This window comes from Lepidochelys olivacea, assembly GCF_965140295.1.
Source record: "Lepidochelys olivacea isolate rLepOli2 genome assembly, chromosome: 5".
Taxonomy (NCBI): Eukaryota; Metazoa; Chordata; order Testudines; family Cheloniidae; genus Lepidochelys; species Lepidochelys olivacea.
The window spans coordinates 90,232,140-90,245,914 of NC_140415.1; the positions used below are offsets into that span (position 1 = coordinate 90,232,140).

General features: G+C 42.2%; 1 protein-coding gene across 1 annotated transcript in view; it reads right to left on the reverse strand.

Moving 5' to 3' along the window:
• The window catches only part of AOPEP (aminopeptidase O (putative)), a 391,354-nt gene that overhangs the window by 152,472 nt on the left and 225,107 nt on the right, over window positions 1-13,775 (reverse strand). Inside the window, exon 16 of the mRNA XM_084629083.1 lies at window positions 8,890-8,933. Coding sequence (XP_084485209.1) covers window positions 8,890-8,933 — 44 coding nt within the window. The remainder of the gene's footprint in view (window positions 1-8,889; window positions 8,934-13,775) is intronic.

Sequence of the window (13,775 nt, forward strand, 5' to 3'; positions counted from 1 at the left end):
TGTTATCCTCAGGAGAGTGAGATATAATTCATAGTCACCTGGTTGAAATAGAGTGCTTTTCTTCAGGGGACAGTCAGAGGAGCCCATTCCTGCTGGGCTGTTTGCCTGTGGCTAAACAGAAATGTTCCCCGCTGTTAGCCACAGGGAGGGGAGAAGGTTGAGGGGGTAGCCACGCGGTGGGGGGAGGCAAAATGCGACCTTGTAACGAAAGCACATGTGCTATGTATGTAATGTTAACAGCAAGGTTTACCCTGAAAGAGTGTAGCCACTGTTTTATAAAATGTGTCTTTTTAAATACCGCTGTCCCTTTTTTTTCCTCCACCAGTTGCATGTGTTTCAATGATCACAGGATCTTCTCCTTCCCAAAGGCTAGTGAAGCTTAGAAAGAAAAAAAAACACACTCGCAATGAAATGTTCTCCGAGCTCATGCTGTCCTCCCACACTGACAGAGCACAGACGAATGCGTAGAGGCAAATAATGTCAGAGTGCAGGAAAGCACAAAATGACCGGGAGGAGAGGTGGCCGGCTGAAGAGAGTAAGTGGCGGGCTGAAGAGAGGGCTGAAGCTCAAATGTGGCGGCAGCATGATGAGAGGAGGCAGGATTCAATGCTGAGGCTGCTGGAGGACCAAACCAGTATGCTCCAGTGTATGGTTGAGCTGCAGCAAAGGCAGCTGGAGCACAGACTGCCACTACAACCCCTGTGTAACCAACCGCCCTCCTCCCCAATTCCATAGCCTCCACACCCAGACACCCAAGAATGCGGTGGGGGGGCCTCCGGCCAACCAGCCACTCCACCACAGAGGATTGTCCAAAAAAAAAGAAGGCTGTCATTCAATAAATTTTAAAGTTGTAAACTTTTAAAGTGCTGTGCTTAAAGTGCTGTGTGGCATTTTCCTTCCCTCCTCCACCACCCCTCCTGGGCTACCTTGGTAGTCATCCCCCTATTTGTGTGATGAATGAATAAAGAATGCATGAATGTGAAGCAACAATGACTTTATTGCCTCTGCAAGCGGTGATTGAAGGGAGGAGGGGCGGATGGTTAGCTTACAGGGAAGTAGAGTGAACCAAGGGGCGGGGGGTTTCATCAAGGAGAAACAAAGAGAACTTTCACACCGTAGCCTGCCAGTCATGAAACTGGTTTTCAAAGCTTCTCTGATGCGTACCGCGCCCTCCTGTGCTCTTCTAACCACCCTGGTGTCTGGCTGCGCGTAACCAGCAGCCAGGCAATTTGCCTCAACCTCCCACCCCGCCATAAACGTCTCCCCCTTACTCTCACAGATATTGTGGAGCACACAGCAAGCAGTAATAACAGTGGGAATATTGGTTTCGCTGAGGTCTAAGCGAGTCACTAAACTGCGCCAGCGCGCCTTTAAACGTCCAAATGCACATTCTACCACCATTCTGCACTTGCTCAGCCTGTAGTTGAACAGCTCCTGACTACTGTCCAGGCTGCCTGTGTATAGCTTCATGAGCCATGGCATTAAGGGGTAGGCTGGGTCCCCAAGGATACATATAGGCATTTCAACGTCCCCAACAGTTATTTTCTGGTCTGGGAATAAAGTCCCTTCCTGCAGCTTTTGAAACAGACCAGAGTTCCTGAAGATGCGAGCGTCATGTACCTTTCCCGGCCATCCCACGTTGATGTTGGTGAAACGTCCCTTGTGATCCACCAGAGCTTCCAGCACTAATCGAAAAGTACCCCTTGTGGTTTATGTACTCAGCGGCTTGGTGCTCCGGTGCCAAGATAGGGATATGGGTTCCGTCTATGGCCCCACCACAGTTAGGGAATCCCATTGCAGCAAAGCCATCCACTATGACCTGCACATTTCCCAGGGTCACTACCCTTGATATCAGCAGATCTTTGATTGCGTGGGCTACTTGCATCACAGCAGCCCCAACAGTAGATTTGCCCATTCCAAATTGATTCCCAACTGACCGGTAGCTGTCTGGCATTGCAAGCTTCCACAGGGCTATCGCCACTCGCTTCTCAACTGTGAGGGCTGCTCTCATCTTGGTATTCATGCGCCTCAGGGCAGGGGAAAGCAAGTCACAAAGTTCCATGAAAGTGCCCTTACACATGCAAAAGTTTCGCAGCCACTGGGAATCGTCCCAGACCCGCAACACTATGCGGTCCCACCAGTCTGTGCTTGTTTCCCGAGCCCAGAATCGGCGTTCCACAGCATGAACCTGCCCCATTAGCACCATGATGCATGCATTGGCAGGGCCCATGCTTTCAGAGAAGTCTGTGTCCATGTCCTGATCACTCACATGACTGCGCTGACGTCACCTCCTCGCCCGGTATCGCTTTGCCAGGTTCCGGTGCTGCATATATTGCTGGATAATGCGTGTGGTGTTTAATGTGCTCCTAATTGCCAAAGTGAGCTGAGCGGCCTCCATGCTTGCCTTGGTATGGCATCCGCACAGAAAAAAGGCGCGGAATGATTGTCTGCTGTTGCTCTGACGGAGGGAGGGGCGACTGACGACACGGCTTACAGGGTTGGCTTCAGGGAGCTAAAATCAACAAAGGGGGTGGCTTTACATCAAGGAGTATTTCAGGCAGGACTTCACAGAGGGTTCCAATAAGAAATGGTGCACCTAAGTTATTGTTCTTATTGGAACAAGGAGGTTAGCTTGGCCTCTGATTGATACATGGCTAGATTTACCTCGCTGCAACTTCTCTGTGAGTGACTGCAGTGTGACCTAGAGGAATGAGTCCCCTAGACAGGGGAGGAGGCAAATGAGTACAAAACAAATCTGGTCTATTTCTTGTTTTGATCCACTCCATCTATCTTTTACATCTTTGGCTGGCAGCAGACGGTGCAGAAGGACTGCATGCCATCCACATCTCATGGCTGCTCGGCAGAAGATGGTACAGTACGACTGCTAGCCATCCTCATCTCTTGCCTGCCCGGCAGAAGATGGTACAGTACAACTGCTAGCAATCCGTATCGCCTGCCTGCTCACCATAAGACGGTTCGATAGGACTGACTGCAGGACTAAAGAGAATGACCTGGTCAAGTCACTCCAAATTTAGTCCCTGCGCCCATGTCTGCCCAGGCGCTCCCAGCCAACGTGGCCAGGAGCACCTCGGACACGACGAGGACGGCTACCAGTCATACTGCACTGTCTGCTGCCAGAAGGCAATGGGTTGCTGCTACTGTGTAGCAATGCAGTACCACGTCTGCCAGCACCCAGGAGACATAGGGTGATGGTTACCTGAGCGGGCTCCATGCTTGCCGTGGTATGGCATCTGCACAGGTAACTCAGGAAAAAAGGCGCGAAACGATTGTCTGCCCTTGCTTTCACGGAGGGAGGGAGGGAACGGGGGCCTGACAATATGTACCCAGAACCACCCGCAGCAATGTTTTAGCCCCATCAGAGTGCTCCATTGTGACTGCTCTGGACAGCACTCTCAGATGCACGATTGTTTGCCGTTGCTCTGACGCAGGGAGGGGCGACTGAGGACACGGCTTACAGGGTTGGCTTCAGGGAGCTAAAATCAACAAAGGGGGTGGCTTTACATCAAGGAGTATTTCAGACAGGACTTCACGGAGGGTTCCAATAAGAAATGGTGCACCTAAGTTATTGTTCTTATTGGAACAAGGAGGTTAGCTTGGCCTCTGATTGATACATGACTAGATTTACCTCGCTGCACCTTCTCTGTGAGTGACTGCAGTGTGACCTAGAGGAATAAGTCCCCTAGACAGGGGAAGGGGGGAAGCAAATGAATACAAAACAAATCTGGTCTATTTCTTGTTTTGATCCACTCCATCTATCTTTTACATCTTTGGTTGGCAGCAGACGGTGCAGAAGGACTGCATGCCATCCACATCTCATGGCTGCTCGGCAGAAGATGGTGCAATAGGACTGCTAGCAATCCGTATCACCTGCCTGCTCACCATAAGACGGTTCAATAGGACTGACTGCAGGACTAAAGAGAATGACCTGGTCAAGTCACTCCAAATTTAGTCCCTGCGCCCATGTCTGCCCAGGCGCTCCCAGCCGACGTGGCCAGGATGACATCGTGACCTCGTGACGACGTGACCTCGGACACGACGAGGACGGCTACCAGTCGTACTGCACCGTCTGCTGCCAGAAGGCAATGGGTTGCTGCTACTGTGTAGCAATGCAGTACCACATCTGCCAGCACCCAGGAGACATAGGGTGACGGTTACCTGAGCGGTCTCCATGCTTGCCGTGGTATGGCGTCTGCACAGGTAACTCAGGAAAAAAGGCGTGAAACGATTGTCTGCCCTTGCTTTCATGGAGGGAGGGAAGGGGGGCCTGACGATATGTACCCAGAACCACCCGTGACAATGTTTTAGCCCCATCAGGCATTGGGATCTCAACCCAGAATTCCAATGGGCAGCGGAGACTGCGGGAACTGTGGGATAGCTATCCACAGTGCAATGCTCTGGAAGTCGACTCTAGCCTCGGTACTGTGGAAGCGCTCCGCCGAGTTAATGCACTTAATGCACTTAGAGCATTTTCTGTGGGGACACACACACTCGAATATATAAAATCGATTTCTAAAAAAAGACTTCTATAAATTCAACCTTATTCCGTAGTGTAGACATACCCTAAGCATAGTAGATAGGTTGACCTTACCCATAGTGTAGATATGGCTAGGTCAACAGAAGGATTCTTCCACTGACCTAGCTACCTCCTCTTGGAGAGATGGATTACCTACATCAACAGAAAAACCTCTTCCACTGATGTAGTCATACCCTTAGACATCTGTTAGTTTCTTCGGCCCTTAGTCCTTCATACAAAAAGTTCCTTAGCAGAGAAGAGGCAAAGCAAGGAGCCTGCAAATATATAATGTCCTCTACCCTATCTCGTCCTGGCCTCCTCCTGCCATGGTCTGTCAGGGGATATTGCCCTGGAGAAGAGTTTTCAATAGCCAAGCTCCCTTCAGAGGAGCAGTCCTCTAAACCAGGCACTTATGCTATGCCACTCTTCTACTACACGTGTAGCTACACGCTGCAGTGAAAGGCAGGCTGTGTTCACAGTTGTCACTGTGGCAGTGAAAGGCTCCAGAAATGTGGAGACATCAGGGAAAAACTCCAGCGGCACCTTTCACTGTGGCAAGGAAAGGCTCTGGAAGGGGCAGGCAGTGGGCAAAGGCTCCAGCACTGGAGAGCTGCCAGAGCTTTTCCTCATTGCTGGAGCCTTTCATTGTAGCAGGGAAAGGCTTTGGCAGTGAGGAGGCAGCAGGACACTACACTGCTAAAAATAGAAGTGTAAATGTGCTTGGGTGTGTAGAAAGCTATGTAGGGTACATACCCTGGGGGGTCAGATGTGTTGGACATTCTACTCACAAAAGCCATGCCGCACCACTTACACTGCTATTTATACCCATGCTAGCTAGGTGTGCAGAGTCTGTACTCTACATGCATAAGTATAGATACACGTTGAAACGATCTCTTGTAGGTCTGAAAGGAAGACAAAAATCAACGGGGATGTCACTTGGGAGGCTGCATCTGAATGGAGAAGAGTCTCTTCGATGCAGTTGCCGATCAACGGGTATCAGTTGAAAAATTATCTGTAACTAAAAACTAAAGCCCTCCTATACTGGAGGGAAACTCAAACTTTGGTGCAAGAGTGCTTTAGACCTCACCTGATGTATCCAATAACAGAAAAATAATTAGCATTATTCCAACATATAAACTATATAAAATTGCCATGTTGTCATATGACTTTTTCAGCCAATGATAATCCAGGAATTCTCATTGCCAAAATCTACAATAGACCAAATTCTGTTCTCAGTTACACCAGTAAACACTATTGTCGACAGTACGGGCAGAAGTGGGGGCAGGAGTTTGGCCTAAATTTATACTATTAAGCATTTTTATAAGGGCCACCACTTCAGGACAAACATTAGGAGTTTAATATGGGTGTTTAATACCATCCAACTAAGGGGCTTTTCTTAGTATTAAAATGATAGTTGATTGAGTTGGGTAGATCTGCCATTTTTGTGCAAAGAGGCTTTTTAGATTTAGCTCTTATGTTTAAATGCATTTCATTCCAATCCTGGAAATCATGTGTGATGAAACATTCATCAATGGAAGATGTTTAGACAAATTTAATTTTGGAAGAACAATGAATCCCCCTCTGCCCTTGCTCTTTTACCCTAGTTATGAAGGTATATACAAATCATAACAGAGAATGTCCAGTAACAGAAAAGCATCATTACAACACACAAGGAATAAAAGCCTGCTCTATGTACAGATGACCTTTTGTTAGTCTTGGCGTTAGCACTGATCTCTGCACCCAGTGTGATTTTGGCAGTAGACAAATTCAGGTATATCAAATGTCTGGTTACAAAATAGATTACCATGAATCTGAAATTCTGCCTTTACATTCCATAGGGGTATGCAAGAGCAACTGGAGCCATACTTCATTTGCAGTGATCTTACTAAAAGTGAAAATATCCTGGCACATATCTAGATCGAAAATTGGTTTCCTTGTTCAAATAACACTTTGTACCAAATCTAAGAATAGGAAAAGTGAAAAATGGAAAAAAGAGGGTTTAACAAGAAATCTGGGTATTTTAATGTCATTAAAATGAACTAACTTCCCTAACTAGACTTTTTGTTTTTCCTGACCATTTTTGAGCTAGAAAACCACTTCTCATTATTTATAAAAGTATTATTCCTGAGGTATTTTTGGAAAAGTTTAAAAAAAAGAGCCTGGACCAGATTCATAGATTCCAAAGCCAGACCACTGTGATCATCTAGTCTGACCTCCGGTACAGCACAGGTCATAGAACTCCCTCAAAATAATTGCTAGAGCAGATCTTTTAGAAAAACATGCAATCTTGTTTCAAAAATTGTCAGAGATGGAGAGTCCACCATGACCTTTGGTAAAATCTTCCAATGGTTAATTATTCTCACTGTTTAAAATGTATGCCTGATTTCCAGTCTAAATTTGTCAAACTTCAACTTCCCACCATTGGATCATGTCATATCTTTTTCTGCTAGACATTAAACTCATGATGCAACATAACAAATAATCTAGTTAGAGACAATTTGTAAATAGCTAATATTTAACCCCTGGGTTACAGTAGCACATTCACAATGCCTTTGGGGGACCCACCTTACAAGGTACTTAAACATCCTGACTTACATGGGAAATGAGGATGCTCAGTAGCTCACAAGTTCTGGGATATGAAAGAATAGCAGAAATTGAAAGTTTCATTTCCATCATCTTTTCTTGGACTCTCCAAGGTGTGAAGCAAATACATAACCTTTGAAAAGCCAGTATCTACAAAATGTCCACGTATTTAAGAACACGTATCCCCCTACACTACATTTACTACACATACCTCTTTGGTAGTTGACTTGCATTCAACTGAAAATATGATAATTGTCAAGATGCTAATGCAAATGTTTGTTGGTGGTCAACAGGGGACATCCCCTTTATCTCCCTCACTCTATTATCTCCAATGATCCTAGGCCATGAAAATACGGTAGGGGGTGGAACAAACTGGCGAAAGTCATATGTCTCATCCAGCGTGCAGAGTGTACTGGCCCTTTATTTCGAATACACAGCAGAACTGTGATCAGTAAAATGATTCAAACACATTTTATTTTGACCACCTTGCAAAAACAAAGCAGTTTATGGTCAAACCAGCTCCCAAATATTTTACAGGACCTTATGGAATAATTAACCCCTTTACAATACAATATATCGTTCTCTCTCCTCCATATTTATGACTATGGAAAATAAAAGTCAATGACACCAAAAAGGAAAAAAAGGGTGCTTGGTAATATCATTTTTCTTGGTTGAAACGTAAACATTTTTTATAAAACACTTCAAACTTGATAAAACTTGGCAATATTTCTAACTTGTGTTCTCAAAATGGTTGAGAGTTGGCAGTTGGAAGACAGACTAGTTATCAAATTATTACTCCCCCTATCATGAGGTATAAAACTCCTGAGAGACTTTGTAATGTTGATACTGGATCTAACATACTGCTCATTATGAAGCAGGTTTAATCTGAAGTTTCTCAGATACTTTTAGCAGCTGAATATACAAGAACAAGAGAATTAAGACTTCCAGACCTTCTGATTAAACAGTGAACCAAGCAGTTATGACAGTTTATAAATGGAAAAATTAATTGACTGTATGAAGGGACACTGACATTCAGATACATGTATGCAACTTTCACTGACAATAGTGGGATTTGTGCAAATATCTCAGAGAGCTACCTTGGCCAATAGGCTTTACCAGCTATAGCCAACAATATTTCTTCCATTTCTGTTTTTCCTTTGGCTGTCTAAAATACCAAGCAACATCTTCTGTTTACTTTTCACAAGATCAATTTTTTGTTTGTTGCAGGCTGAACTGCAGTTATCCATTATATAACTATGAGTCAGCTTCTGATCCCCTTACACACTTTGAACAGTACCTTAGTCCTCAAGAAGTCCCACTGGAGACAATGGGGATTATTCGAGGAGGAGACAATGGGGATTACTCATGGAGTACGCTGTACTTGTACTTGAGTAAGGATAGAAAAATTTGACCCAGTATTTGGACACTGGCAGTTATATGGTTTTACGGATGGGTGATTTTGTAGCTAAAGTACAGAACAGATATTATTCAAAGCTCTGGTACAGACTTCCTTCTGTAAGCTAGGGCAAGTCAATTGGGGGAAAAATGTTCAAGGGTGTATAAGACAGTCAGGCACCTAATTCTTTAATGTTTAGGTGCTACATAAGTGTGATGTATCCTCAGTATTAACATAGCTTTATGCTTACCTTTCCTGTCAGGGTGTGTGTGTGATATTAGAACCACCCTACTGACATCTCCAGTTGGCACAACTCTTATTTACTGCTGATTTTTACTCCCCTTCCTTTATCTTTTCTAACCTGATTCTCACATACCCTTTTTGTTCTGGGATGTCCTCCAGCAGCATGTAAAGAAAATCCTGGAAAAGGAACAAAAGCACCACAATGAATATCTCTATAAAAGATTACAGTCTGTCTATGTCACTAGCAATAGAATTTAAACAGCTGCAGATAGGAGAACGATAAGGAAGAAATTTATGTTTCATCTATATTATTACTTTGTTCAATTGTTTAGACAATATATATTTTGTCTGTCAGTTTTCCAACCCAGTCAAGCTGAAAGGTTTTACAAGTTAGAAGAAAAAGAACCTGAAAATATTGCTCACTGTTTTAACACAATCCTACATTCTGACTTTATTGAATCTATTGCATACCACAACAAAACTACATTAAAAGAACTTTAATTAAGGTTCCAAATTCTAGCACCCAAAACTTAGGAAAAGTTAAGAATGCTGAAATTAAGGCTGCCTGTGCAACCTTACTTTAGCTTCCTGGTGTGTCTGCATTATGATATAGTCTTTAATTACATATTCACATACTTTTTTCCCCAAAAAAGGCACATCCTTGAAGTGTCAGGCAACCTTAATAATAGGTGTTGCAACCAGCCCTGCCTAGAATAATACAGTTCATTCTCTTTATAAAGTTACCCTTGGCATACCAGAGGTATTCTGGCACTCATCTCTTTAAACATAATCTCAGTCTTTATAACAATCACTTTGATACAACACACTAACTACTTGGGCTCCTACAAATAGCTTTCAGGAGAGAAACATTATTAAAAATAACTCTCCATTTTTACGGTCTATTTTTAACTAGCAGTAAATCAAGTTTGTTAATATTAAAAGTATCTTACTGGGGACAGGTCTATTAGCCTAGTGATGCTGTGCACTGCAGAACAGATTGCTTAGTATGATTCCGGAAAGTGAGCTCTTGCTCCCTTGGCAAAGAGCATTGTATTGAAGGCAGAAAGTTTGATTCCTAGAGAATGGGGGTATTCAATAATGACCCTGTTTTGCTGAATACTGATCACATTGTTAAAGGAGAGGGAGTACATAGTTCAAAGCATCAGTAATGGAATAAACCTTTCCACTTTAAATAAGGTCAAATTCAAGCCAGGTCAGTACTGTTGTCCAAAAGATTTTACCATTTTTTGGCATCATTACAGCTGTGACAGGGATGATACAAATCTGACTGAAAGTATTCATTCTATATAAATGGCATTGAATAACTTCAAATGTTAATCTAGCCAGATCCCTTGATCTGCTATCTCATCAGTGTTTTATAACCTATTATTAGCTGATATCTCTTGTCCTACTTGTGTTTTCACATTGTATATATTATAGTCTCAGTTACTGTGAGACAAAAATCTCTACTTTTTGATTCAGGCTCTTCTTGGTTTTCCAAGAAGATAATGAGAGGAAATTAAGAAGAAGAAAGACAATGCATATCCATCTATTAACAATAAAGCAATAGCTATCATTTTACAATCTTCCTTGAAATTAGGATGCTTCTATTGTTCTGTAAGTATTATACAAATATTTGATTTAGAATTGAAGTTTATAAAGCATGTATTTCAGGGTTCTAAAAATAGGTATTTAGAACTACAAAGAAGGGTAACCACAAATTAGCATCTACACTATATTCTACAGTAGGTGATGATAAAGGCACCACCCATTTCCCTCTGGCAGGAGTTCTCAAACTGGGAGTCGGGACCCCTCAGGGGGTCACAAGGTTATTATATGGGGGATCACGAGCTGTCAGCCTCCACCCCAAACCCCACTTTGCCTCCAGCATTTATAATGGTGTTAAATATATTTAAAAGTGTTTTTAATTTATAAAGGGGGTCGCACTCAGAGGCTTGCTATGTGAAAGAGGTCACCAGTACAAAAGTTTGAGAACCACTATGGTGTGGTAAACTGTGACTGGGAGCCAGAGAAGGAAACAGGTGGAGCGGGGACTGCAAGTCAGTAAGTGAGGAAAGACTGAGATGGGATGAGGAGCCAAGAGGAAGGCTAGAAGTGGCTGGGCAAGGAGATTGGGTACCAGTGGAGCTGGATGAAGGTGTTGGTGTATAAAGAAGACAGATCTGCTGAGGAGCCAGGGTTCTGGTGTATAACTGGGACTGGTGTTTAAGGAGTCTGGGACTGAGATGAGAAGTCCGGGGACTGGCTAGGTAAAGAGAATTGACTGGGATGAGGAGCCAGAGGTGGAGAAGAGACAGGATAGGGAAAAGGACAAGTTGGAGGTAGAGGACAGAACGGTCTGTGATCACTAGGGCACATTCCTTTCCAGAGCCAGAATTCCAGAATTCATTAATCTCACCATTCCTCTGCTATCTGCAAATATCTGTGAAACTCACTAGCAAAGTGTGTCTCATTCCCCTCTAGTGCCATCCACAGAGATTTGCAGTCTTTTACTGCTATTACAGGTTTTAGAGTAACAGCCGTGTTAGTCTGTATTCGCAAAAAGAAAAGGAGTACTTGTGGCACCTTAGAGACTAACCAATTTATTTGAGCATAAGCTTTCGTGAGCTACAGCTCACTTCATCGGACGCATCCGATGAAGTGAGCTGTAGCTCACGAAAGCTTATGCTCAAATAAATTGGTCAGTCTCTAAGGTGCCACAAGTACTCCTTTTCTTTTTACTGCTATTAGTTACTCTATTAGCTCAAGCAGCAGAGATCTGGCTGGTGAGTCCTACCATGCTGATTACTCATGTGGATGTCAAGATGATGCCATACAATGGAATTTATGTTTTTTCAGTTTTTTTTTAAAATGTAGAAAATTAGACACAAAACAAACATTATTAGGGTTGCAAAGTCAAGCACTCAATAGTTAGGAAATGTTCCAGGCAACCTTAATTCTTGCTTTTCCTAACTTTTGAGTGTTTGACTTTGCAATCTTAATAATGTTTTTAACATAGTTTTTGTGTGTATGATTATAAATAAAGTTCATGTTCACAGAGTTTATAGCAAGCATATGTGCAGAGAAAGAAGTCTTTAAAAAGCAGTGAACCGGAAGATAATCAATGTAGTCTACGAGCATAGCATAACATGATTAATTAGATTTAAAATGATAGTCAAATATTTTAGAACTAAAATGTAGGTTTTGCTTTAGAAAGATTTTGATAAAACTTGATTTTAATAGATTATTTCATTAAGTTTTAATTTCAGTAGGTTGTGTTTGAATATAAATATTCCCTTCACAGTATTAGCAATCAAAAAATGGCAACAATGTGTTAGTGAATGTGAGAATCAGAATATGAAACTAACTGGATTTAAGTGAAACTGACAACTATTTCTGTGTTCCAACCAGAATTAAGTGCAAAAAGCAAACAAAGGCTCCAATCCTGCAATCTGCTCTGCACAGGGGGTCCCCTGAACCTATGTCCAGCCCCATTGACATCAATGAGTATTCAGGCAAGCTCAGGGTCTTCAAACATGGAAAAGCTTTCAGGACTGGGGCCAAAGAGTATAATAAATACATTTTAGACCCCGATTTCTTTGAAAAGCAATCCAGAAGTGTCTATGCACAAAAATGCTCAGACACCGGCATGTCTACATTTCCACCTCCAACTTGCCCATTTGCTCATACAAATGTGGAAGACAGACACATAACTATTAACTTGCAGGTGTAGATACCCACCTATTATACAAAATTGTAGTAATTGTATGGGTATACCTAAGTGTGCATATGTATATACGTACACCTAGGCCTCTATTCACTGAAAGTTTGCCTTTTAAAACTTTGTCATAACAAAATCTGGGATTTAAAAAGAGTTGTTTGTTTGTTTTTAAGCAAGACTGTTTTTGTGCCACACCAAATTAGAACCGAAGCAGAATGGGGGAGTAGTACAGGTCCTGGCTATTATTATAGCAGATGGAACTATATGAAAATGAAACTTTGCAAACAACTTGATTCCTAGTGTGTTCTTTTTCCACCACCAAATTAAACAGTACAGTTAATTGCACGAGTGAAATCAGGAACTTGTACTCATTTCTATTTATTTCTACATCACTCCATTCATTATAAAATTTTAATTCAAAGCAGCTACTAAATGAATTCTCCCATAGAAAGTAAAACAGAAGATTTATTTTTAAATCCTGCTAAAAGATTCCAGACTTGCTTTACTCATCTGTTGCTACTTCAACTAAAATAAACAAAAACTACGATTAAAAACATACTAAGCACTGGCAATCAAAATGAAGGGAAAAAAGCAAACTGATTAATGTTTCACGTCTGAAGTCATTTCCTTGCACCTGCAGCTCTCATCTAGGAAAAATACTACAAATATCACTGAAAACAAGACTTGTATTCAGAAAGTAAATAATTATTTGCACTGTGAGATTTTACTTTCTCTCTTCCTCAGAACTCTTAATGCTGGGAACGCTTACAATTGTTTTGGACAAGGTAAAAGTACAACAACACAACATTTAAATTTACCACTTGTGCCTTTGTTTTAAACCTCTTATTGCTTCAGTGGCGACAGAATACAATACTTATTCAAGAAAGAACCGGAATAAGAAAAGTTAATATTAGAAGTAATTAATTAAAACTTTCTACCATGTATGCCTAGCTACAATTAAATGCCAAATACTTACACAAATGAAACATTGAAGTTGAGATTCTCAATACACAGAGTCAAGAAATTCAGAATTAACCATAACTCTGCCTCCTTGCATTTTTATTACATAGTTATACAACAAAGATGGACCAATAGAAAATACTACTTATGTGTGTGTCTAGAAATGTACACTGATTGCTACCTAAGGGTAAGATCTAACTCCTACTCAATCCTTCCAGTAACTTTGGCTTTGGCCCCCAATGAACTTCCGAGAAAGTACCAGAAGTGTTGCAATGGCATTGTGGCTCATTCCAACCACCTCTGATTCCCAAACATAGACACTCATGACCGTTCAAAGG